This window comes from Bradysia coprophila (genome assembly GCF_014529535.1).
Source record: "Bradysia coprophila strain Holo2 chromosome X unlocalized genomic scaffold, BU_Bcop_v1 contig_173, whole genome shotgun sequence".
NCBI classification, from domain to species: Eukaryota; Metazoa; Arthropoda; class Insecta; order Diptera; family Sciaridae; genus Bradysia; species Bradysia coprophila.
Genome location: NW_023503302.1, coordinates 3851162 through 3878297, shown reverse-complemented (window position 1 = coordinate 3878297; position 27136 = coordinate 3851162). Strand labels below are relative to the sequence as shown.

At 37.1% G+C, this 27136-nt stretch overlaps 2 protein-coding genes across 2 annotated transcripts in view; both read left to right on the top strand.

The window, feature by feature from the left end:
- The window catches only part of LOC119068224, a 17039-nt gene extending 7647 nt beyond the window's left edge, over nt 1-9392 (top strand). Inside the window, exon 2 of the mRNA XM_037171722.1 lies at nt 9382-9392. The gene's annotated coding sequence lies outside the window, so the exon portion shown is untranslated. The remainder of the gene's footprint in view (nt 1-9381) is intronic.
- On the top strand, nt 1761-27136 carry LOC119068223 (autophagy-related protein 2 homolog B). Its single transcript, XM_037171721.1, has 19 exons — nt 1761-2247; nt 14015-14336; nt 14412-14514; nt 14589-14760; nt 15428-15682; nt 15749-16467; nt 16541-16691; nt 16765-16877; nt 16949-17125; nt 17205-17373; nt 17598-17692; nt 22324-22620; nt 22684-23131; nt 23199-23462; nt 23539-25811; nt 25882-26009; nt 26078-26232; nt 26328-26468; nt 26565-27136. Exons 1-19 carry the CDS (start codon nt 2074-2076, stop codon nt 26793-26795), a joined length of 6387 nt encoding a protein of 2128 aa, XP_037027616.1. The 5' UTR covers nt 1761-2073; the 3' UTR covers nt 26796-27136.

The following is a 27136-nucleotide window of genomic DNA, read 5'->3' as shown; positions in this document are numbered from 1 at the left end:
TCATACAGAGAATCCTTTATTTACTTACTCACACACATATACTATTATACTATCCACCTCAACATTTCATTCAAATCACATCATTCCGACTACTCTGATTATTTGATCGATGTAGAAGTGACTAACGAACCACTACCGACACCAATTGCATCGCGATTTTTTTTTCTTTCAAATATGTAGATGGAAAGTAAATTTACCCTAGGAGGGTTATGTGTGAATTATCCAATCGTACAGGCTGTGGTTATGTATGTGTTTGTGTTTATATGCAGAAACGCGTAATGTATGAAATATCAGCTTACAGGAGATAAAGTTAATTTTCATACCTAGGACCAAGAAAGTGCGACTCAGTCGGATATGACAAATATTATTCGTTGAACGGACTCATAGTATTTTACATGATTAGGTATAAAAAGATGAAAAGTAGAGTTTTCGTGTGAATTTTGTTGATTCCGATTTATGGAATGGATTTTTCATGTTGAGGGCGTTGAAAGTAGTGCTTGAAACATGAAAAGTGCGGTTTTCGACGCATGTAGCATCCAAAAGTCGTTGTTCAGGCCAACACACACTAGCATCTAGTAAACTTTGGGGTTTGACGATTCTCGTCGCCGTGACGATGTGGTGAACCTTTTTTATATGTAAAATCTTCAGAAGTGGTGTGTTCCCGCGTATCTAATAAAATAGCGATCTGCGTGACCTCCCTAAAGTTTACAGCCTTGATTTAAACAATAGAAATATCGTATTCCCGATGACATTAGATGCTAGTGTGTGCTGCCCTTAGCGTATTCGATTAACTTCTCACACGCTAAAAAAGACGAAATAGTTACGAAATATATACTATTTTACCATAAACCAGAGCAGCCGGATCTGCTATTGTTTTATGGCTGTGCTTTGTAGAGGCAAAACGAGCAGCTTTTATGGATGATATGCTGGTGGCACGAATTAAGACATTTTTTTTGTATGTAATGGATAGTGTCAGTATAATCGAGAGCAAGTGTTGAATCCAGAGGCAAAAGGCTGCAGCCGATTGCATAAATTCTGCTCTGGTCACTCTACTAATTCTACAATACTGGTGGGATATTCTCCCAAACACATATTGAATTCGTTTGCGTCAAGTCTCAGATAGTGGTAAAGTGAATTGGATTCATTTGGATTCTTTACAAACTTACTTATCAGGTGCAACAACATTAGTCACAAAAAAATATGACGAAGGCAACATTACAAAAATGAATTCACTTGCAAGTCGGGATACGTAATTTCTCCAATCCGCTGAGGGTTTGCATCACCTTCAGTGTTTTTATACTTTGGCTGGAACTGCGTTGTCTAGTATTGAGTTTTGGCATGTGTTGAAATCTAACAAATTGAATTTGAATTGGTGGTCAATGTTATGAAAGTTATATTCACCCGAAACTAGGTTCCGTGAGTTTGCGTGGATTTGCCAGTGAACTTTGATGAAGTTGCGGTTCTCATACAAAAAATCACCTACTGTGACGATTCTAGTCGCCGTGACGATGGGGTGAACAAAGCTGTAAATTCTGAGATAACTTCAATACATTGATATTACATGGGTTCCCTATATTATATCAAAATGCTTCAATCTTCAAATTCTATACTTTCAATTTGACTTGAGATTTAAAAAATTGCGCTTCACTCAGCCAATTTAGAATTGCATATTCAAACAACAGATGTCGCTGTGCTCTCTATATCTCAACACTTTTCTGACATTTCTGGTTCATACCAAAAACCATATGATTTGTGATTTTCACACACAACCATTTAATAAATATACTTCTGCAAGAACAATAAACTCGTATTTTGACTGCTGTACGCAGCAACGAAAAAAATTTACAAAAATTAAAATGTTGAATTTTCCATAAATCGGGTAAAATTTTCAATCAAATTCGATGGAAATGTTGAGAGAATGTTGAATACTTTGTGATTTTGTGCTACTTATTTAGGTGCCAATAATAAAAATACGAATTCGAAGTGTTCGTGTAAAAAATTTCAAAACAAAGCAAAATAGTGTGAAGTGACACAGAAATAAATAATAAAAAAAAAATTGTTATAAAAACCATTATGCCTCTACCCTGGTTGCTACCGACGTGGACAGAACTGAAGAAAAAAGTTTTAAGATATTTGCTTAATCGATATTTGGGACAATTTCTGGAGGAAAAATTGACGCTCGATCAGCTAAATGTAGACTTTTTTAAGGGCACGGGTACCGTTGAAGATGTGACCTTACAATCGCAGGTATGTTGAACTCCTACTATAATCTTGTATGAACTAACTTCCGTATTCGCATAAAAGTCCAAAAAAAAACAACTATATTTAAATCGCTAATACTAATAATTAGTGTGCGTGTGGTCGATGATAGTAGCAATGTTTAATGAATCATATCACCAATACCTAACCAAGTAAACTTTACAGAATTATTTTGATACGCAAAAAGTGAATTGCCTTTCTGATCACCTATTTTTTTATATATTGAGAATAACAAACACACGACGGCTCTCGCCACTTCGCCAATATTTAAGTCGACGATTACAGTTAAAAAAAAAAAACATTTTCGAATAGAAAATCGTTTGAAAATTCTTGTTGTTTTTTTTTCTCCTCGTCGTTCGGATTGTTTACAACGCACAAACGATGACGATGATTTTATTGTATTGTCAAGTTGTATTTCCACGTACAACCTGTCGGTTCTGGACGGTATCAGGTCGAATCTGATCGAAATCCTGACTAGTCGCTTAATTAAAAGCAATTTAATTCGGATTTAATTTTAAATTAAACTTTAAGATACGCGCATTATTATTGCGTTTGTAAATTTTGTCCATTTATTTTGTGTAAGTGATCAAAATTTTACATCACAAACATGAAAGCGCGTGTTTTAAAGTTTTTTTAATGTAAAAAACCGAAATTAATCTAAATTAATAGAACTTGTAACTGGGATCCGTTAATTTTGGATAAAATTAATCCGACACCGTTCGTACAAACAGTACCAGTCGTCGTCGTCGCCGCTCTTCATGTTCAATATCATCAAATCGTCGATGTGATGTGTGGTGGAGATTTTTCAGGTTTATATTTATCGTCGTGACGTAATTTTTCGTGTTTAGTTTTGTCATCATGAAATTTGTTCGCTTCGGAATTGAGCATCGGCGATAACTTTTCGACTTGAATTGGATATCGCAGTTGAATGTCACGAAGTTCGAACTCTTTTTTTTCGATTTGCAATTTCCGTGTCCGTGAGCAACAAGAATCGCGCGAAGATTTTTTTTGTCTGATTTTGTTAGTTTGTGAGTTGCCCCCCTGTTTGGATGATATATAGGCTGGCAAGATTGACGATGAGATACGACCACGAGAGTGATCAGACAACAAAGAAACACAATTTATGCATGTGCAATAGTTTGTAAATGCATTTTTCAATACCAATCCGAATAACATTTTTTTTCGTAATTAAAATTAGCATTTTGTCCTATTTCTAAACCCTTATGCTTTATTTGCTTTTCGAAGACAGGCGAATTTATGTACGATATATTTAGGCACAGAAATTCTGAATTTACTGTTGTTCATATTTATCCTTTCATTGTCGTAAATGGAGAAAAATCTGCGACAGGCATTTCGAGTAAATATCCAATACTTCGACTATGCCAACGTTATGTATTTAATTATACATGGTGTGAGTGTATGGAAACGTTTTTTTTGTGTACAAACAATTTACCTCTGTTTACAAATGTGACACATTTCTGTTTGAGATTTCATTTCTATTCTAAACGGTTCGTCAGGTATAGAGAATTTTATTACTTATCCTCTTACTCATTTGGAGGGTTTCAACAGTTTTCGGCATATACAGCACACCTACAGCATCAAACTTGCAACCGAAGTATCTTTCATCGGATTGCTGAAGAAACCGCACACAGAGATTAGAGATTGGAAGGATGGGAATTTTAGTTCTAAAAATGATAATTTTCCGAGAGTTAACACCAGCTCAATCAAATGCCTTAAGGCAAATGAATCATTGATGAATAGATTCGGCAACTTCCTTGTTAGTCTTATGAAATTCTGGACTTTACTCTCACATAATGACAAATCTTGACGATTTCTTAACCAAAAGAAAAAGCAAAAGGTCAGAGGGACTATAAGAAACGAAAAAAAAAATTCTTCGTACGATTAAAGCGTCAAATCTTCGCCTTTTTCCCTTTTAGTATCATAAATCGTATATGGAGAGAAAGATAGTTGACCAGAATATTGTAATTGTGTGAGTGTACCGAAATGGTTTAATTTTCCTTTCTTAAGAGGTCCCTCTAGTACATAGGATTTTATTCTATTGTTCTTGGTTCATTTATCTTAAGTCTGTCTAAGACTGTCTAAGTAAAAATGTGCAAATAGAATACTTTTCGTTCTAAATCCCATTCGTCTAACTTACATTGTTGCCAATGATGTAACAAACGTTAAACGTTTGACAACTGAAAAATTGATGTGGAATGAATTGGAACAGAAAATGTAAAAAAGTAAGAAAACTATTTTGTGGCATTTAAGTCCCAAAGACATCTGTTTATCCAATTTATAAAATGTCGACGGTTTCACAAATTGTAGTTATAATGATCTCATTCATGTATCTCGTCTACCCAGCATACCATAAGCTTTACCTTTACTTTTCTCTCTATTGTGTGCCTCAATGAAATGTTTTATTCACATATCTAACAACAGCTGTTCGTTGTTATTACGATGCTACTCTCTATTTCCCTTCTGCAAAAATTTCGTTTTCCATTACATAGAAGAAATTTAGATTTTCGAAAAAAATGCGTTAACAGACCTGTACACCGTACCGGGGCTAATTTAGTTGACAATAACTATGAAACTATTAATGTTGATCTTTCCGGACACATATTCACGAAAAGATCTCCTCACATTTGAGATCTCATAGATTCGTTTCCTAAAAGATGCCAATAACATCCAGCTAGTAGGGCTAGTACCCAAATAATCATTTACTTTTCCATCTGACATGGTCTCCATATTTGTTCGCATAAATATATTCTGCTCAGCCCATTTGTTGTAGTTTCTTTAAGTGTAAATGTACAAAGGACGAATAAATCCTTACGCTGGAGTCTGACATAAATATTTTTAAAAAAAATCGTTTTCTTGGCCTTTTTTTGCCAATATATTGGTATTAGGTTGAATTGTAGAAATTTATTGCTGTTATATGTTTTGTTTAACTTATCATGTGTGTATAGGTGGCTTATAGTTCTACAGTACGTACAAAACAAAAACAGCGACGACGCACACAAGTTTTTTTTTTCAAAATTTCATCTGGCGTACTGGTAATACTGTGACGAATATGCTTCTGCTGTCCTATACCGATTTGAGTGTAACAACGCAGTAGATTTTAACCAGTAATTGTGAACATTTTCTTTCGTTTACCTGAAGCATCAAATATGCAAATTGGGTTAGTTAAATATGTTGTTTATCTACGTAAATCCGTTCAAACGTACGTTTTCGCTGTAATTAAAAAATATTGCTGACGGCATTATTCGTTTGAAACTGTGTCTAAAGAATGTGGTTCATATGCACCCATTTCCTAATAGCAGCTACAACACACTCTCCAACACTACGGTAACAGAAAAGCGTTGAGTTAAGAAGAAGAGAAAAAAAACTGCACAAAAGGTATCGTCTTATGTAAATGCATGTAGATGCTGCATAAAATTTGCTAGAATATTGAACCATTGAACGTCGATACCTATCGCACTGATTTAATAATCGGACCCTTTCCTCAAATCTTTTCCATTCGTTCATTTTCATTGTTTTAATCAATTTGCTGATCCACGTCCTCATAGTGTGTTAAGTATCAACAGCACGTTTATCTCATAAACACTTGAAATTTTGGCCCTAGCTACTAAACATGATTTTCGTTATGCCAAGATGTTTCGTAAACGAGAAAAATTACCGCGTCCGATGATGCTGGTTAAAAATTCGTTGCACAACTTTTTTTTTCTATTTTTACATCCCAATGCTTGAGTTTCGTTTTTTTTTTCATTTTAGGTGAACTTTACATGAAACAATTTTTTTTTTCAAACCACACACACTCTTTTCAGCCTCGAAACGTGTTGGGTTTGAATTGTTTGTTAATCTGTTGCGGACGGCTATCATCTCTTATCGGTAACGACTTCAGACTTCAGAATAAACGACAAGCTTTGACTGATGAGGTCTTATATCGCAGAAATCATGTTCTAAAAATGAAGTAATAGATTTTGAAATCAAACTATCGAAAATAATTAGATCAAAATTTGATTTAATTTCCATAATGAAGTAATATACTATATATTAAAACTGCGGATGTACTTGCCGTCTGTGAAAAACAAAAAAAGTTTGGGTGTTCAAAATTGAATCAACTGAACCTTGAACCCATTAAAAAAATCGATCCGTTTTCCCTAAGTATTTTTGTGGTAAGAACACGACTGTGACTCTGTTATGTATATACTGTGAACGCGAAACGTCTACTTTGTGTCTATCCGTTAGCTTAACAAATAGTTGCGGTGACATAGTGTCTTCATTTTTTTCTCCAAAATATATGTCCAAACCTACCTATGACTGTTCCTAACTTTAAATCCCTGATCGGTCTAAAGTATTTTATTAATTAAACAGTAAATTAGAGTATACCTTCAACACAAAAATTTTCTATCCATTTCGTTGTGCATGTCTACATCTACACAACGGAATTCCAAATTCGCTTAGTTACAAAAAAAACGTTTTCGGTTCAAAATCATAGTCAAAAGATTCTAATCTCGAATTGTAACCTAATTTTTTCCATAATTCTATTTACGAGTTGATGTGCGCTTATCATTGTCAGACAAAACTTTTTTTTGCGATAACGCGCTACATTTGAAGAGTATAAAATTCAATTTCTTTTCTGTTAACTATGTGTTACACGGGACCAATTAAATGATTAGCTACTGCGATAATGCAAGGCGGAAGTTTTGCTTTGCCATTCCTGCCGATATGTTGCAATTACAGTATGTACGTTTGTGCATGGTAAATGGGAGCTAGTGACTCGATGAGCAACTAGAAAAGTAACTACTGAAATAGACGTACTAACCAGTCACGGGGGTTTCGCCTCCAGTAATTCCTCTAAATATTCGTACAATTTGAGTGCTAATTTTCTAAATATTCTAAACAAATTCAAACTAACTGATATATTATGAACTACCGAAATTATGAACGGCAATATGTGCTACCAGCTGCTTTCTTCCATTATACTCATGATTTATTTTACAGATGATGCACATGTGTTATACAATGTTGTTGAAGTCAATAGATTTTATTCTTCTCTTCAATTTTAATCCTTTTCAGTTCATTTTGTTGTTGAACGCAGGATGTGACTATCGTTCCCATTCATTTTTTTTTATACGGAAAATGGGAAAACTTAAAAATATTTTGAATCGATTATTAACACACTATACTATCCACTGTATACATGCCAGTCACGTCACATATATATACCGATAGGAAAGACGGTTATTATTTAAGTTCATTTCAGTTTATTTATCTGTTAAACAGTTGAACCATAAACTTATTTAGCATCCGAAAAACAACCAGCAACAACGTGCTCACAAATTCAAAATATTTGAGAAATATCGTGATTGGTCATATCAACAACACAATAAATTGTGAAAACATTGTACACATTAAACCAAGTCGAGTCGAATATTATAATATATACGATTGCAAGTTATATATGAGCCACCTATTAAAGCAATACCATTCATAATTTTCAGCTAAATTATTCGCGCTGAGGCTGAACGAATTGATCATGTTAAAAGTTCTCGCCGTTTTTTTGTTTTTATTTTCTTACTACTTAGTATATTACTACGGACAGTTATAGCGTTGGTGGTTATTGATATTATTTCAATATATTTTTGTGCATTTTTACAATCTTTTGTTTTATTCATGAATTAGGCACACCTTGGTCTGTGAACTTTTTATGATAAATTATTTCTTATCAATAATTTACCAGGATGTATAATAATAGCAGAACTGCCTGCATGTCTTCGTTTTTATAATATTTCCCATTTCTTTGTATTTTGCCGACACGTTGGATATTACAAATAAAATGTATTCGCATGTCAATATTGTGATGAATGGGTTTGGATGAAAAATGATTTTTACTCGCTGCCACACGCCAGAAACTCCTTTTGCGTCAATAACAGATCTTTGCGAGTAAAATATGCTCCGTAATGGTTTGAAGGTTTTTTGTTTGACATCTGCAAAGACATCCCTCGCCTTCGACTCGAGATGCAAGCATCACTCTTGTCATCATAAAAATCTCCAGACCAGTACGTACAGTCAAAGGCAGTCAATTTTCAGCATAAATTGGCTTCAGCTGTTTTTCAGCTGATCCACACATACAATCAAAACGGTTTATACTTGTTTATACGGTTGAAGCTGCTACACGCACGCGCATGATAGTGGTAAAACCGTATAAAGACGTATAAACGGTGCTGATTGTTTGTATGGATCAGCTGAAAAACAGCTGAAGCTAATTTATGCTGAAAATTGACTGCCTTCGACTGTAATTTATTCTCTGCAGGCCTCGCTTCTGAATCAGTCCGCAATTTATAGTGAACTTGTTACAGAATGGTAGCATCAAGTTGTGAAAATTCTTTTTTTTTGCGCACTAGTAAAAATCGACAAAACAACAAAATAATAAGTTTGACTTAAATTTATAACATCGACTTTCGAATTTTCCGTCATTATTTCGGCCACATTTACTCACTTTCCCACTTTGGTATAATTTTTCTCCACACTCCGCTATTCTGACAGCATTTTAATAATTAATCTCCAACTTTTATCACTTTTAACGTTAAAATTACTTTAAATCGTCCTTGAATTGTTAGAGGAATTTGACATTCCCCGACGTCTGTCGTCATGTTTTCACTTACAGAATAAAGAGCGATATCTTTATTCCATTTATGATAGCGCGGCATGTCTCGATTGTTCCCCTTATATGGAAATAATCGACTATTCTATCGGTCTGAAGCACTTTTCTTGTTGAGTAAATGTTTATCAATTTAATTTCGCCCATTGAAAATAAAACTACGATGATATGTGTGTATAGTATACTGTCGGTGTACGGTTATTACTTAATTTCCGTGTCGCAAGGGCGATGTAATAATTGCTTACTGAACATACGAAAAAAAATGTTTAAAAATTCTATGAAATTGCTTTTGAAATGCGAACGGAATCAAAGTTCATAAGTATGTGTCTAACGCACTGAAATCGACCTTGACAATGTAAACCATTGTTAGGAATACTTAATTACTCAATTGCTTACATTATCGACTTGATGATTCGTTTGTTTTACGATTTTATTTTAAAATTCAACGATGCGATTAGTATATTTGAAGTAAAATTGCGTTAGCCTGTGCTCAGTGGTGACACAATTAATCTTTTTCCTTATTACTCAAATGCTTTTCGCATTTTTACCGCACACAAACAAACTTGTGGAGACAGACACTGGGTATCTTTTTGCAAAATTCATCTGCAATACGTTTTTGGTGAAAATTAGATATTGACATAACACATCTCTTCGTACAGTTATTACGAATTCACATCACACTGTGAATAAACAGGAGGCTCGGTCAAGCCAATATTGTTCCGTAGCACTGTGATTATAATAACAATCCTTTCCATCTGTATGTGCAAATCCAGACGTGGGGATGGGAAACACTTTGTAGACAAAATAATATTTTAGAACATAATGTCCATGAGACAATTAATTGCCCTTCTGTAGCGCACATTTTTACATTCAAACAACCCAATTTCTTGTCGTATAAGGCTTCGTTGTACTTTGTCAGTGTACATATGATCAAGCAATATTATCTCTGTCTGGGTCTATAATTAGTATTTCTGTTGTGACGTCAAACATTGGACGTAAAAACTTCGCTTCGCTCCGTTCCATAAATTCGTATGGAGATTCTCTCTCCGGCGTTGTTAATGTGTATAAAATACGAAACGTTTCGACTCTGTACGTATCACCAAAGACGTAATAGACAAACCACATTTTCTTTATTCTGTGAACGATTATAAATATTGAATTAATCGAAATCATCATCACTTTGAAATTTATCAAATTATTATACGTAGTTGCAATTCGACAATAATAATAATAAACAGAAAAAAAATGTTTTCAATTGTAGGAGAAATAGAAATTTCTTTGTTTACAGGAAAGGAGTGGAAAAAATTGAAGAAAAAAAAAATAAATAAATTCCGCAGTTTAGTGTAATTGTTGTTTTTGTGCAACACAATGATTCATTTACTGGCATCGGTGAATATTTACACTTATTGCGAAGACGCAATAGGTTGTCTTTGCATGCATGCATGCATACATATATATAGTGACCCATATAGCTTCTTGGTGGACTTTAAGCACTTTAAGCAAACGAGCTAAGAATTAAAGAACGAAATTACTTACACAATTCTAAAAAAGGAACATCCATTTACGTTGAAAGATAAACATATTCATGAACGGTTTAAATTCATTGAGGCATCTACAATTCCGACAGTTTATTATTTCACATATCCGTAGAGTGGACTTTACCGTCTGTGTAAGCTGTCGCTTTTAATTATAAAATCGTATGTCCTCACAACAACAAAACCTTTAAATAATTGCTGATGTTAAAAATAATTGTCTTCATCAAAAATAGAATCAGGCAGCACTTCTTGAGGACAGTGCATTAAGCATTATCGATCCAAAAATATTGTTATATTTGGATCAATATGTGAGAGGATCTCTTAAGACTCTATTAGGGACAAATGAAACAGTACACACGCTGAGAGAACAATTTTTAGACCCTCATACTCCCGTTGCACGCAAAACTAGATAAAAAAAAGAAAATGTATAGAGCGCAAGCCTCCCTCTGATAAACCCTGCGTACTTTTTGAGTGACCTCTTATGTACAAACAATGATCTACTTGCTCGTTGTATCACAATCAAATACTGTTAAATATGTTGGACTCAAAGACAAGCAAAACATTGTTGAATATATCGAATTAACAATCTCGTCATCACAAACAGCATTCAAGCTAAAACAATATCAGTTAAATTCGTACATTCAATTCTACAAATCCCGTTTCTTAATGTACAAGCCATATGCAAATAGTAATTTAAAAAAAAATCGTTTTGTTGCTCTGAAAATCAAAAACCAATTTCATATTCTATTTGGGTATATTATTTTCGTGAACATTGACGTCACCTCAGGTCCGGATTAGTCGTATTATGTTGCAAAAGGCTCCTTCTCGGTGGAGAATTAATGTATTCGGAAGATTGAACTTTGATATTTTGCGAGAATGAAAATCCTGAGTGTGAACACATAAACCAATTCATAGTCAAACAAAACAAAAAAAAATATCAAATGTGCTCCATGAGTTGTATCGTTTATAATGCAAGCCAACTGTAAAGTGAAACATTCGACGATGTTGTTTTCTTTGACTCCGCTTGTTATATAAACCATTCTGTTTATGTGTGATATCATGCTCAACTCATCTGATAGTTTTGATACGAGCTGACTCTTATGGATTGTGAATGTTTAAACCAAAATTTTCGGGAATATATCACGCAAAAAGTTTTCTTTAGCACAATTGCGTGTTTCATAAATTGAAGAATGAGCTAAACGCTGGCAAAACGACAGACTTTGTTACATGTCTTAACCCGTTACTAGTAGGGATGGGAGACGTTCAAAATTATCGATAATCGATTAATCATATCGTTATCTATAATTTAATAATTATCGATAATTATCAAAATATCGATATTTCGATATTTATCTGAAAATTCATAATAATATACCGATATATCGATAAATATCAGATTTTCGGACTGAAATATCGATTATCGATATTTTTTTGATAATTTTCGATAAAAAAGTCGATAATTATCGATAATCGATAATTATCGAGAATCATTATCATTACCGCCCATGCCGAGTTACTAGTGCCCATGCCGTTACAAGTTTGATACTGCAACACGAGAAATTGTTCTTCACATATTGCAAATTATATCAAAACTGTGTCCTAGGCAAGTGACATTCAGGTGAATGAATTGTTATGAAATTGAGAAAAAAAAACAGAGATTTGGTTGTTGTTACGTCATCTTATGGTAAGCGTGAGTTTTACGTATTTTGGGCATATTTTCAGATTCGGATTGATCTGACCGTCTAATTGGTTGCGCAATGCGTATGCATAGTTTAGAATTACTGTATAATTAGGAGATATGTAGTGATAGAATCGGAGCTACATATGCTGGGAGAATATACTGTTAGAAGAGATTCGTACGGGTGTGCGTAGCGCGAAATGGTTTCTTTTCCTACTAATTTCTACGTTGTTTACATCGTATAGGCCATTGAACTATGAATTTATTCCGTCCAATTTATCTACATTAATTGCAACCAACAAGACAAACTATTATGTTTGCAAATTAAACTGAACGATTTCTTCACATCTGCGAAAATATATATTCTTGCCACATCCATCTGATATGTGCTTGGATAGTTACTATGATTGCTGGCTGGATTTACGGTTCGGTTTTCTGTGGTGTGTGAGTGTGTCTGTTTACGATTATTGCATTATTGCACTTAATTTCGCAAAATTAGATATTTTTTGGATTTGTGGGGTAGGGAAATAGGTTTGAAGCCGATATGGAAATACATACCGGTACATATGCAAGTATTCGTTTTTTACGTGGCCATTGACAAAATCTCTGCAATGCGAGGGTCTGTTGAGTTCCTTAAGATTTTATCTTTTCGGCAATAGGATTATAACGTGTACGGTTTGTACCTATTGAATGGTACCCAATGGGGTTACAAATATCTTTTTCTTCTGATTTTTTTGTTATTTTCCGATTTTCTCGATTTTTGGGTGAAACAGTTTTTTTAAAGGCTTCGGACTCCTGGGAATACCTTATAGTTCTTATCATAGATGTTAACTTAAAACGTAGACGTAACTCTTCGATTCAGAATATAATAGTGCATGGGGTCGATGACAAACATGGTGCTTTTATGTGACGTATTAATCCGAGTCGAGTCAGAAGTCATTTAATACACAAATAGCCATTTTCATCTTTTGCCAAATTGAAATGAAAGATATTTTGCTCAAAATAGATTTCGTCGTGCAACGTTCCGTAACACGGGTGAAAGCTAATTCTGGGAGCGTGTGATTATATCGATCGCCCTCACTCTGTTTATACCTTCTAACAAGTACTACAAAAAAGGCAAGTCGAGGTTAGAAGCTACAACAGGAGATTTGTGTGAAAAGAAACAGTCAAAAAATATCCAGAGCCAAGGCGATCTATTCGCTGTTCGCTGTTCGATTCCAACCTGCAAGCATTTCCGATTACTTCCAATTAATGCCTGAACTGATTCTTAATATTTACGCTCTCGGTGGAACCTTTAACAGGGAACAGAACCTCCGGATCTAGTCTATTCTTAGACATGCATTTTTGTTATTAATTCAAGGATAAACCAAACTTTTCGATGCACGTAGAATGTGTTGAATTATTTTCCTTCTTTTTTTGTGTAATGAATCGTTTAAATTGGTCTGTGGTAATCAATTTTCAAGTATATGTACACAGTTGACCTTTACTGTATATTTGCACAAATGGGTGTATATGTACAACAATGTGAAGTAGGTTATCTGCTTTATGAGTTATTTTTTTACTGAATTGTCGCACAGCCATTCATTACAGCTTATCGAATAATTATTTCCTACGGCCAATTACCTTCCTCACGTTGCATCTGTACCAAAAATACCTAAAATCATCTACAGTAGCATCCATATTGTGTTCGTACTGCAATTAATTAAACTGTTTTGGATTTGGATCGAAAATCTCGTCCATAACAAAATTACACTTCCTATACAATGTCGGTCGGGCTCTTTATCACAATTACTCTCAATAAGTCAATCAAATCAAATTCAATAAAAAAAATTCAATTTTTCGATATTTTTTTTTCAATTCGTTTTCCTTCATTTTCAGTCGCTGAACGAATTATGCGAAAGCCAAGGATGGAACATCGAAGTAGTTGGTGGCCATATTGGCAAGATATCGGTGAACGTGCCGTGGAATGCAATGATGCAGCAAGATAGTCAATTCGATGTATCAAATTTGTGCATCACTCTGCGACCGATTGCCCGTTCGAAAGATGGTACATCGGTGCTGGAATCGATGTGGTCGTCGATGAGCAGTTCCATGCAATTGGCACAGGACTATATCGATGAAGATGTGGAATTCGGAAGCAATATCCAGGAACCGAATGCTATGGAGGGATTGGAACGGGTCGCACAAACTATAGATAATGGTGGGTTGTTGCGTTGCCTTTGTGTATTTTGGTTCATTGGGTCACGGTCAAATTTATATTTGTTTTATGTTACAGTTTTAAATAGAATTAAAGCTAGACTGACAGACACCGAAATAAGACTGGAATACGTCACACCAGGTAGCCATAAGGGAGTTGTTCTCACAATAAAAATTAAAACGTAAGAAAATGAGCTCGACCGTGGTACAACTGACAATTTGAATTAATTTTGTTTGTCTCTTTCTTCGTTTTTAGTTTAGAATATAAAAATGAAGCTGGCAGCGATCAACCAGAAGTACCTGCTGCTGGGAAAGATAATGATGACAAGAACGTATTTACAATTTCCACATATTCAACAAGTCACGTTAAGATGGAAGGAATAACTTTCTATACGGAGGAGTTTCGAATAGAAAATTCAAATACGAAGGTGAGTTGTCGACAACATTTTTTCCAACAGAACGTCAGCCATAGGAAATTTTTAAAAAGCAAAACAGTTATCCACTTTGTTAAGTTAACACTAGACAAAAAACATCTGTTTTAGTCGAGGTTCAACCTCGATCTATTAGAGCGCGTTTACATCAAGGCGAATGATTATTTAAAATTTACTTGTAATTCTACTGAAACGAAAATGTGGAAATAGAAACAGCAATGTCTGAAAATCCAGTGCCCATCGGTTCGATACCACGGTCAGACATATGGACCTACAGTGCTTTTTCATAGCAAAATTAAATTTCGTTTCATTTCCACCCAAAGATCCTCTAACATCGATTCACTTTATCGCGGCATTCTTTTCACCATTCCACAAATATCCGTCGATCGATTGTTAATCAGTAGTAAAGAATGAGTCTATTTAACAACGCGGCAGGCCATTACTGATGAACTCGAAGCAATAGGCTGGCAGACAATCAATGTATCCAAAAATAAAAATAGTCCTGATGACCTTGGTTCAAACAAAAATCTTTTGAATGGGTAAGGGCTAAAAACATATCTGTCGAAAGGGAGGGACTGTCCTTAATGCACATAGTTTTCTCATCGAATGAGTTCCACGAAATTTTTGGCATTCCTCAATTTTTCAACAAAAATTACTTTTCCAGCGAAAAGAGAAACGAAAACCCCCTGGTATGAGCGAACAGGCCAGCGAACAGTTCTATAGCACAATATCAGAATTGCCAGAAGTTAAGCCAAACTATTCGAATGACGGAACTGGCAACGAATCAGAAAACCCAGAAAACCAATCGGAAGAAAGTGCAGATTGTGACGATGATAGTCAATCGTCGTATGTTATGATAACGGAACAGTTGATGCTTGGACAATTGACTGGTACCCAAGAATTGAGGATTCAGATGAAGGTATGAATGGATTTGACGGAAGCGATTGAAGCTGATTTAATTAAATATGAATTTCGTTCGGTTCAGCAAACTGAAAATGTTCCTGGACCAATGGTTCAACTTGAAGTGACGCTGGGGGCTCTAAATTTCTTTTTATCACCGAGACAACTTCAAATGCTGATATTATTCGGTGAAGTCTTCCTAAACGATGCACAAACAAGTTCGGCGGAAAACACTCAACGAATGCATGGTGATATGGCGGATGAGATTGACTTAAAACAAAATTTGCACAAACTGAATGTGATGGCCAGTGGAATTGGATTAAGACAGGGCTGGTCCAACGACCCATTGGCCGACAGTAACTTGTCGAACGTTTTGATGAACCACTTACCGATGCATCATCAAAATCCACACAGTCATCATCATCAGGGCAGCTCTAGCGGTTTGGCCGATTCTACATTCTCATCCAATACGTCAATGACCAGTTCGATGACATCGTCGATGACCGTGAGCACACAAAATACCGCCCATGCTCGGAAACGCGGTATGATTGATGCCGATCCCAACGCCGATATTTCGAAATTAAACATTCGAGTGTCGTCATGTCTAATTGTTCTGTTGCACGAGGATATTTTGGTTGAGTCGCTGGAAGGGTGTCCGCTAAGCGATCAAAGTGTACTTCGGATGAGAGAAATTGCTGACAAATATTTTGCCACAATAGCCACACTGGGTCCATCATACGGCGTAAATGATTTGCTGAATGCTGGCAAATTGATGGATACTGCATGTAGTAGCAATCATTTACGGTAAGTTATTTTGTGACTGCACCAACAACCACGGGTGATAGAACCGGTAAATACATTTTTGTTCAAATTTTAGACTTCTATTAACTCCGATAATCATCGGCGGAGAAGAACAACGAAATGCTAGCGGAAATCTACTTCGACTGACCGTATCGATACCACGCGCCGATTTTAGAGAAGTTCTTTCCGACGAATCCGTCCCACTAGTTGAATTCAATCGCGAAGATGTGAGTATTTTAGGTCCAACCGGAACATTGTAGAAAATTGTCAAAATAATTTTCATGTTTTTTGTTCGGCTAGATGGCACTAGGATTACCAGAAAGTCCAGAAGTTACGATTAACATAAGACAAATAACACATACCCTTCGAGGGTCTGGTGGCAAGCGTCTCGAAACGCCGAAAACGGAAATCAGGTAAAAATGAATAAATTCAATTGAAAATGCACCCTGCACACTAATGGTTTTCTCTCCCTCTCTCCGAACAGTTTTTCACTCGCTCCATGCACAACGGATATAGACATTTCAATCATCGATCGTCTACATACACTGTTTGATGCGTCACCATTTTCCGCGCCGACTGTCATCGGTAGTTGCAGTAACGGAACCAAAACTAGTAAATTAAATGTAAAAGTTGATTGTCAAACACTTGATGTACGATTAAGGTGATTGTCCAATGCGATTGAAAGCATTTCCATCCACAAACTGACGGATGTTCCCCCCCCATTTTTCTATTTTGCACAGATTTCCCGTCGCTGATCTTCGACCAATACACGATCCCGGACGCCTACCGTGGTGGAAACGAAACGTTCGACCCGATTTCCTGTTATTCAATTTCATTCAAATGAGATTTAGTTTCACGTTGCCGGCGACATATATCATGGAAACGAATGAATTGAATTTATTTTACTGCGTAAGTTGATATATCGTATCTATTCCATTCATACCAGGTTCAGAATTGAACTTACATTTGCCGATTAACGGCAATTTTGTCCTACTGTTTCAGTTGCTCTTTTACAATTCTGAATAATTTCCACTTCATCTTGTATCATACACGCGTCTATCGAATATTATCAAGGCTAACCCAGCCCACATCCGAATTAATTCAAATTTTAATAAAAAAGATTTCTTACATAGGAAAATGCTAGCAGTGAAAAGATACATATGGCAAGAGCGTCCTTGGTTGAAAAACCAGTTAGCAAATTTGCAGCACCAACGATAGAATATCCAAGGTAAGAATGAAGTTCATTTCTCTGGTTTTTGGTACTGGTTTGGTTCGGTTAGGTAACGTCTAATTAACGAAGGCGTTTTTGATTCATTTGGATCACTAATAGAGGTGTGCACCGCCGATTTTACGCCGGCGCGCCGCCGATTTTTTGCTAAATTTTCGGCGCGCCGCCGCCGAAAAATAATAGCTCACGCCGCCGCCGCCGCCGATTGTATTTTTGTCGCGCCGAAATTTTGTACGTGTACTGCTTTCAACCATTTTAATGGGCGGTAATATAAAGTTAAATTGAAATATCTATACCAAAGTGTGTGCTTGAGTACAAGGTTTGAGCAAATGTTTATCTCTCTTAATTTATAAGTCAGGTTTCTTTATGCTGCTCAGCTAATACACTTATTACTTATAAATTTAAGTTTATCTAAATCTCTTATTTGCGAAAACCTTCTACTACGAACTCACTCCTACATAGAAGATGGACAAAGACAACGGGAACGGTTATTGCATAAATCGAAAGATAATAGTAGTGAGTTTGCGTAAATGACATATAAATTATAAGTTGGAAATAACAAACCTGCAGAACATCTAGTATGATGATGTGACTTAAAATTTCCAACTTGTAAGTTGACTTATAGCTTATAGGTTATGAAGGATGGCTTACACGGTTTATCTTGCAAAAAAGCGGACGATGGATTCCAGGACATGATGAAGTTAATAAAATCTTTTCTCATGCTCAATCTGTTACAACCTCCGGGAATTTCTAGAGATGACGGTAAAAGACCGGACGTTGGGATTTTGTGCGATGTAACCATTAGATAAATTAGATAAATCAATCATCCAAAAAATCTGGATCAATTGCAGATAATGCTGAAAGATTCAAGCATAATCATTACATACGTTTAAAAGAAAAATTTTTATTTACACCTATTGCTCATGAATCACTAGGTTGCATGGGTCCCGAAACAAGTACATTAATTAAGAAATTTTGTTCATTAATGAGACAAGCTTCTGGCGAACAACGCTCCATGGATTACCAAATACAAAAGATTTCTATTGCAATTCAACGGAGAAACGCTAGTTGCATTTTGGGGACTTTGGGGCGTAACAGAGTTGATGATTTTTATTTATTGTAAATACTTGTTTTTGAAAAGATCGTTTTTTACTGGTTGCACTTTGCAGCCTTCTCGCTTATATGTCATTTACGCAAACTCACTAATCATTCGTGGATTCATTAAATCAGATGTTTTTAAAATAAAAGGTCAGTGATTGTACATTCAAAATATAAAAGGTGAGATATGTCTCGGTTGATTCCCCTTGTATAAGTTGTTGATACTTCAGATCGCAAGATTGTAAGAATTCAGTGTTCGTAAAAAGGATTGCGCACGCTTTTTCAAATGTTTTTGCATTATTTTCGAAAATTTAGATTTTTTGTAAATTTATCGGCGCGCCGATCGGCGCACCGCCGCCGACTATAAATTTCTCTCGGCGCGCCACCGCCGATCCCTTACCAGTCGGCGCACCGCCGCCGATTATTTTAAGATCGGCGCACACCTCTAATCACTAATTTTGTTAATCCGAAGTTAATTAATAAACACGAGACGCAAGTTCCGACGTCTAGAAATGTTACAAAATTCAGTGAAAATCGTAGGGTTAAGAGGGGTAAAGAAGGGTTTTTCTTGCGACATTGCTTTCATCTTGAGAATAGACTTTCTGTCTATGGCTTCTTTTATGTGCAACGTTCCTCTAACATGCTGACTTTTATTGGGATCTAATTTTGTGACGCTAACGGACATGCGGCTCAGTTTCATCTCTGCTGTTGTTAGATCTCTACCAAACGTTCCCTACATAGTACAGCATTTTGAACCATCGAATTATAAACGCACAATGTACAGAAACACCATGGTCTGTGACTCTGACATATGCGTAGTGGTTTTTAACGTCACAAATTCGCAACGGACTAAGTGCAACAGTCGAGGTCACCCACAGCGCGCGGCTGAAAATGAAATTGATAAGAAAACGAGCCATCAGAACAGTCGGAGTGTTTGCTGCGACTGAGCCCCGTACAAACCCGTATATCTATTGCGTACGTGACCCTAGTGCGTCTGTCACCCTACTTTGACCGTAAGCCTATTGCGCCGGTTAATGTAGTTAAAGTAAAATTATTATGGAATGTGTACAACTTAGAAATTGCGCATAGCGCAATTACGAAGCCCCGTACGACGTTCCTTTCAAATTGAGTATAAATACACATAGGGCCCTAGTCAGAGGACCCAAATTTTATTTTTTTTTTCAACTACATTCTATTCGGCCTTCGATTACCTTCTAAATTAAACAAAAATTACGACAGACGGATGAAATTTACTCGAGTTGTATGTAAAATACACATAGGGCCCTAGTACCGGCCTTAGTCCGAGGACCCAAATTTAATTTTTTTTCAACAACATTCTATTCGGCCTTTGATTACCTTCCAAATGAAACAAAAATTACGAAAGACGGATGAAATTTACTCGAGTTATATGTAAAATACACATAGGGCCCTAGTAGCGGCCTTAGGCCAAGGACCCAAATTTAATTTTTTTTCAACAACATTCTATTCGGCCTTCGATTATCTTCCAAATCAAACAAAAAATACGAAAAACGAATGAAATTTACTCGAGTTCTATGTAAAATACACATAGGGCCCTAGTAGCATTTCACTTCTAAGGCCCTAACTCACGGTCCACTCATCCGATTTTAAAAAACTTTTTTTTCCTGGATTGGTATTGACAAAACCTATCATTTGCATCGTTTGTTTTGCCATAAATATCACCAAAAGACCTTAAATCACTTAGGTGGCCCTAACTCACGAAGGGCCGACCCGAATATGTCCATCTTCGAACTTAGCCTCACTATTTCGACTATCTTTCAGGGAAATTTTGAAATCGGATTTGATTTACTCAAGATATTGACGTGACGGACAGACGTACAGACGGACAGAAGGACAGACGGACAGACAAAATTTTTATTGCGGATTCGTCATCTATGAACAAATGCAAACACTTTGCCCTTACCGTCTGCTTCGAATTCCATCAATTACACACGGCATCGTAATCCTATAAGCCCCTTTGTACTTCGTACGGGGCTAAAAACAATGTCCAAATCTATTGTCATCGGTAAGTCAAGATTAGGATCGAACAAGAAAATTGTCCAGTTCACGTTATCCCTAAAAGACTTAGAGACGCCGTTTCGTCCCACTGGTTTCACTAACTTCAGCTCATGTCGTACTGCTGTTGTATAGATTTTCCTGAACTGTCTCGCCATTTAAGCCAAGTCACGCTGATTCTATGGTTTACGTTTTCGTCGCTACTTCCAGTCTTGTTGATTATCGAGCCAAGATATTTGACGCTGGTGCATTTCTAGTCTTCACTCAAACCTTCGATACCGTACTAACGTAACGACAAGTAGTGGACCTACAGAGTGGTTATTCAAACTCCAGCCCTAGATATGTGCTACACTAACAATTATTTATCGAACATTACAAATACTGTTTCTTCGGCCACAGTCTCTCTATGAACAATTAAAAGTCAAAAACTGATACAGTTAGAGGCAGTCAAATTTCAGTAAGAATATGCCTCAGCTGTTTTTCAACTGATTCAACTGACAAGCGATTAAAACTGTTTATACGACTTTATACGGGTTTACCGCTACCACCACTATGACTACAACAAGTATCAACAGTTTCGATTGTATGTGTGGATCATCTGAAAAACAGCTGTAGCAAATTCATTGTGAAATTTCCCTACCTCTGACTGTAATTGACAAAAAATAATTTGTCGAAGAAAGGTGAAAAAAACTCAGGTGTAGACGTTCGATACGGTTGCAGGGCTGAATTTTAATTCTTAAATATTCTAAAAATTCTCGAAAAAAAATTTTTAAAAATTTAATTTAAGAATTTGAAGAATTTAATTCAATAAAACTCTTATAATTCCTAAGAATTTCTAAAAAAAAATCCGAATAATAAGCCCTGGGTTCAGTTGAAATATTCAATGAAGACAACGAAATGCATCCATGCATCCACGTTCAATATACATACATGCCTACGTACTCGTACACTAACAGAATATATATCAAATTGTTGATTGAGCAATACAGCTAATAACTACGGTACATCATAGCCATTCGATAAATTGTAATGCACCGTCTAATCGTATTCATGAGGTGGAATAGCTTATTTGTGGTGATATATGAAGATTGAAAACAAATTCTTTTCAATAAAATGTTGGTGATAAACTGCCCAACATTTCTCATAAAAACTTGTTGTTCTTCATCTGAATCTTTCGAAAAAAAATTGGGTTATCTGGCGAATGTACATTGAGTGTTTCTTTATTTTTTTTTTATTGCTTGAAATTACCCTGGGTCAATTCCTCAGAGTATTTATTGACGATCTGAGTCGAAAAAATGTATAATTTCTTAGACTTTGGTTTCTTCTGGGGAAACAGTATCGATAGATTAGTTGGTTTCGGTGGCAAAGTTTTGTTATTACAAGAAAATCTTTCCTGTTTCTGTTTCTAACATTCTGATTCGTTGAAACACAATTTTGCCAATTCGATCTATCTCTTTTTATCCGTTCAAAGCACCTAATGTATGACCTCCCTTTCGCAGAATATCAGTGGAATTGCCGTCAGTATGTCCCCAACCCGAATCAACGCAGTACCGCAGTAGTGATGATAGCGATGGTGACAATATCGGTATCGCGAAACCGAAGGAACAGACTCCGTTCAGTTCAAAGCGGGTGTGCCGTGAAAGTGACACACCCCATGCGAAACAAGCGTCGGAAGAAACGGAAACGTTGCTGATACCGGGCGATAAAACCGAAATGGACACCTTCTGCGAAGATGCTATGAAATCGTCAAAGATACAAATCAAAGTTTCCCTGCCGGTGATCAGTTTGCAATTAAAGTGAGTCGAAATATCGATGTTGTTCGGGGTGAATTTCGAAAATTTCAATTTCTTTTCGTTTAGATCGAAACATCTGTACGAAGTTCTATACAATCGAATCAATTCGGATCTGCTGCTGTGGGAACCGAGTGCACCGAGAAATCCGAAACCAACGCCCATTCAACCCGTCGTAAATCCGCTACTCAATGCTGGAATGATGGACTCGATCTACGAGCCGTCGTTCTCAATGTGTAAGAGTGGCATCGATTTCGAATCGAGTTCTGCTACCAATTCAGAATCGGAAGTGGATTCGGACAGTCTCATCTATCATTCGGTCTACGAGAATAAACGGCTGAAACGATCCGTATCGAAACCAGTGACTGCCGATCAGACGAATGCCGTTTCGTTTCAGTTGTCCATTAACCAAGGAATTGTGACAATGTACTCGCCAGTAAGAGATTCTCAGAGTCATGTGATACCAGGTCAATTGGGAGAATTTGTGATAAAATGCAATTCGGCTGTGGTGTTCTCTGTAAGTGGCAAGCGATTTTTTTTCTTTTTTCGATTGATTTTCATTCCACGATGTTTGATCAATTTAGACGAATGGATATCACGGAAATGAGAATCTTGGTTATGTGTGCCTTCAAGTCAAATCAGCTGAAATTTATCATTTTGGTCTGATACCAGTGCCATCATCGAATCCACCGTTGCGATCAATAAATTGTGTCTTACCATCGCACTTGTACGGTACGCTCTATCCGTCACCGAAAGGAATTTCCAACTGTACGTCCAAAGGAGCTACAAACAGAGAAATGATTGGTCTGGCCTTACAACTGAAAAGTATCCCAGATCAGCGGATTAAGGTAAGCTATTTCTTCGACAAAATCGTTGCAGTTAAGCCATACCCGCCATTACAATCTTTTCTGTCCATTTCATTAGAAAATCAAAGTAGCAGCTGGTATTCAGAAGACAACGCTACGACATTTCACTGCTCTGCAAGAACATACGTGGTTGATGCAATTGATCGATATGTTTGACGTGACAGATGATCCGGTACTAGGTTATCAACCGATGGGAGTTGTTACCGAAATGCATTTACATCTGTGGGACACTGTAATTGACTATCGACCGTTACATTTTAGTCATCGGTCCATAATTACCGTCGGAACATTTATTTTGAGCAGCAACATAACAACCGCCAGTTCGGGTCTTACGTTGCGCTTCATTGCAGAAGATGGTACCATGTGCCTTGCACCGCAGAAGCGACCAGATGCGCAGACGGAAAACAAAAATAAAGGCAACACTGTCATCTCCGTGCTGCCGGCATCGGAATTGGTTTGTGTGCTGGATTTGGAATTGTTTGAAATTTCGTTGCGATTGAACGACAAAGCAACTGTCTCGTTTCCAAAACTCGATTTACGGACGACTGTCAATGGGGTTTACTTGCGTACGTGCTCCGACTCCGCTGAAATACTGGGACAGTTCATTACCTATTTGGCGAATGAGGGTGATCTCGTTGGACCAACTGACCAAAGTGATGAGAATGAAATGCCTAGCGATGAAGAATTGTTGTCAACGAAAGCCACAACACGGCCCCGACAGGAAATATCGGCTACGCAACATGAACGAATCAAAACGCTTATGGAAGAAGCAATGCAAGAAAGTATTCAGTTAGTTCCAGATACTCCCGATGACGCCGACGATGACGATCAGGATTCGATTTTCTACTTCCCAGATGAAACGGTACAATATCCAAAGTCGGATCGCGACAATGATTCACATAGTAAATCCAGTACTCCAACGTTGCGACGTAGTGTATCATTAAGTGAATCACAGCGATCATTCGATATGGAGGGTTCGGCCAATCGAGGTGCATGTCATGCGCAAAGTGAAGATTCGGTTAGCGTGAGTTCAGAGATGAAAGAATTGGATTTTGACAATTCGATGCTGGGTCTCAAAACTGCAATGGAAACTGAGGTCACAGAGGCATTGCCGCAGGTCGCCACTGAATTGGGTAATATCAGTCGCCCGCAACCGATAAAAACTGCCCCGCGCCGTGTTAGCTCCGATACAGAAGATGGATTTTGTATCATCGCACATGAAGAGAAACCTCGATGTCGCTACGAAGAAGTGGAAACAACGGCTGATTCGATTCAAATCGTTGACAGTCATTTCAATCCGCCAGGAAAGACGGATCTGCTGAAGGCGCCCGAAAATTTCCCAATGGCCGTTGTGCGATACACCGTCTGTGAAATGACTGTAACGTGGCAGCTGTTTGGGGGTCATGACTTTCCGACACCGACCGACAAACAAACACAATTACCACTGAAGTCACAGACTACGATAAAGTCACGACAAAAGATGTCCGAGGCGTACAAAATGGGAGTTTCGTACTCGAAGGGTTCGCCGAGTGTGTCGTTCTGCAGTGGTACTAGTAGCAGTGGATCACATCGTAAGTTGACTTGGAAAGAACGAGGCGGCGTCAATCGTCGACATGACGTTTTAATGGAATTTTACATCAATAAAGTGAGATTTTCGTACGAAAGATATCCATCGAATACCAAGCAGGCATCTCGACAAGTACTGCTGGTAACCGACTTGGAAATTCGTGACCGACTGGCCATTTCACAGTATAACAAATTTTTATACCACAAACGGGTCAGTACACAATCAAAGAAAAATGTCAAGCCAATGCTGGTAGTGAATGCCACAAACCTACGGCCGGATCGTTCGTTGACTCGGCAAGAATGTGATTTAATGGTTTCGGTGCTGCCGCTGAATTTGCATATCGATCAAGATTCGCTAATATTCTTGGTCGATTTCTTCAGTGCCATTGGGAGCACAAGCGGAACTGACGACGTCAAAAATCTACCAGCAAGGAGACACAGTTCACCGTCACATGAACAGCCTGTTATGATGGTCGATGTTCCCATGCCGATATTGCAGGAACATCAAATACGCCAAATGGTTTCGCAGAATCTGTTGTCTTTGATGGACGAAGGTGAAGTCGAACCGGAAACAGCTGAAACTGCGACATACGTCGATGACAATTCACCAATATTCTTCCGTAAGATTTGTTTCCATGAAGTTGCAATCAACTTCGATTACAAAGGGAAACGAGTTCAACTTTCGCACGGCCCGCTAACTGGTTTGATCATGGGCTTGGGACAGTTACAATGTTCTGAGATCCGTTTGAAATCGATAGTTTACAAGTAAGTAAAGCAAATCGAACTCAGGAGACTCATAGAGTACGGTTGTTAATACGGTCAAATATGTTTATAGGAAAGGAATACTTGGCATCCCCAAACTGATAAAACTGTTCCAAGACGAATGGCTTGACGATATCAAAAATAATCAACTTGCGTCGGTGCTAAAAGGCATCGGCCCAATGAATACATTTGTAGATTTGAGTAAGTGTTTACCGCAAAGCGGAAGAGATGATGATTCGTTCTTGACTAATTCCAATTTTGTCTCACAGTTCAAGGCATACTCGATCTGTTCTGGATGCCGTTTGAACAATACAAAAAGGATGGACGCATTATTCGTGGTATTCAATTGGGTGCTAAGAGCTTTACCGCCAGAACGGCCTTAGCAGCTTTGGAAATTACTACCAGGTTGATTCAATTGCTTCAGGTTAGTTGAAAACGTTTCACACAATACCCATTCATTGGCGACCCAACAAAGTACTTTTTTTTTGAGCCCAAATCCAATCTTTGTACAAAATTTAGATAACCGCTGAGACTGCCTATGACATGGTTTCACCGGGACCATCCGTTCGTAGATTGAGGGCCAAGCGCAATCGAAAACGATTGCATCCACCACAAGACATACGTGAAGGAGTTAGCAATGCGTTGATTATTGTGAAAGAGGTAAATTATGCGGTTACCGGTTTCTCGTTACAACCACGCAACATTTAAAATTTAAAAAATTTCGGACAAATCGCTAATTGTTTCGGACTGTTACAGGGCTTCGGTGATACTGCTCATACGATCGTTGAAGTGGCGGCATTGGAACACGACCAAAAAGGGTATACTGGTGCGGTTGGAGCGGTTATACGGCAAATTCCACCGACTGTCGTGAGACCTATTGTTTTGGCTACACAAGCAACGACAAATGTACTGGGCGGTGTTCGCAATCAATTGGTACCAGATGCACGCCGCGATGCAAAGGAAAAGTGGAAGGACGATGAGGATTAGTTTTGAATGAGATAGAAGAGAACAGTCTTTCGACCTTTGTAGCTCTTCAGTTTCTTTTTTGTGTTTTTATTTTTATTTTCTACTTCTCGCCTAATTCGTGTGTGCAAAATATTATTTTTTAAGTGATTTGAAGAGAGAACGAGCGATCGAGCGAGAAAGATTGAGTGTGAAAGATAGATAGATAGATAGATACATAGGTAAGGACGAGCGCAAATCATATCGAGACCAAGTTTTTTTTTATATCAAAATCGTTTCATGTTTTTTTTTTACATTGTAATTATTTTCAAATAGGATCGTAGTAGAGATTAATAAATGAAAACAATGAATTTTAACTAAATAAA

What these genes read in the sequence shown, in the direction of transcription:
- LOC119068223 (XM_037171721.1), top strand. Translation starts at nt 2,074, where the DNA reads ATGCCTCTACCCTGGTTGCTACCGACGTGGACAGAACTGAAGAAAAAA. An exon ending in ATGTGACCTTACAATCGCAG is followed by an intron (nt 2,248 to 14,014) that starts GTATGTTGAACT and finishes CTTCATTTTCAG; the next exon opens with TCGCTGAACGAATTATGCGA. An exon ending in TTGAAATCGATAGTTTACAA is followed by an intron (nt 25,812 to 25,881) that starts GTAAGTAAAGCA and finishes ATATGTTTATAG; the next exon opens with GAAAGGAATACTTGGCATCC.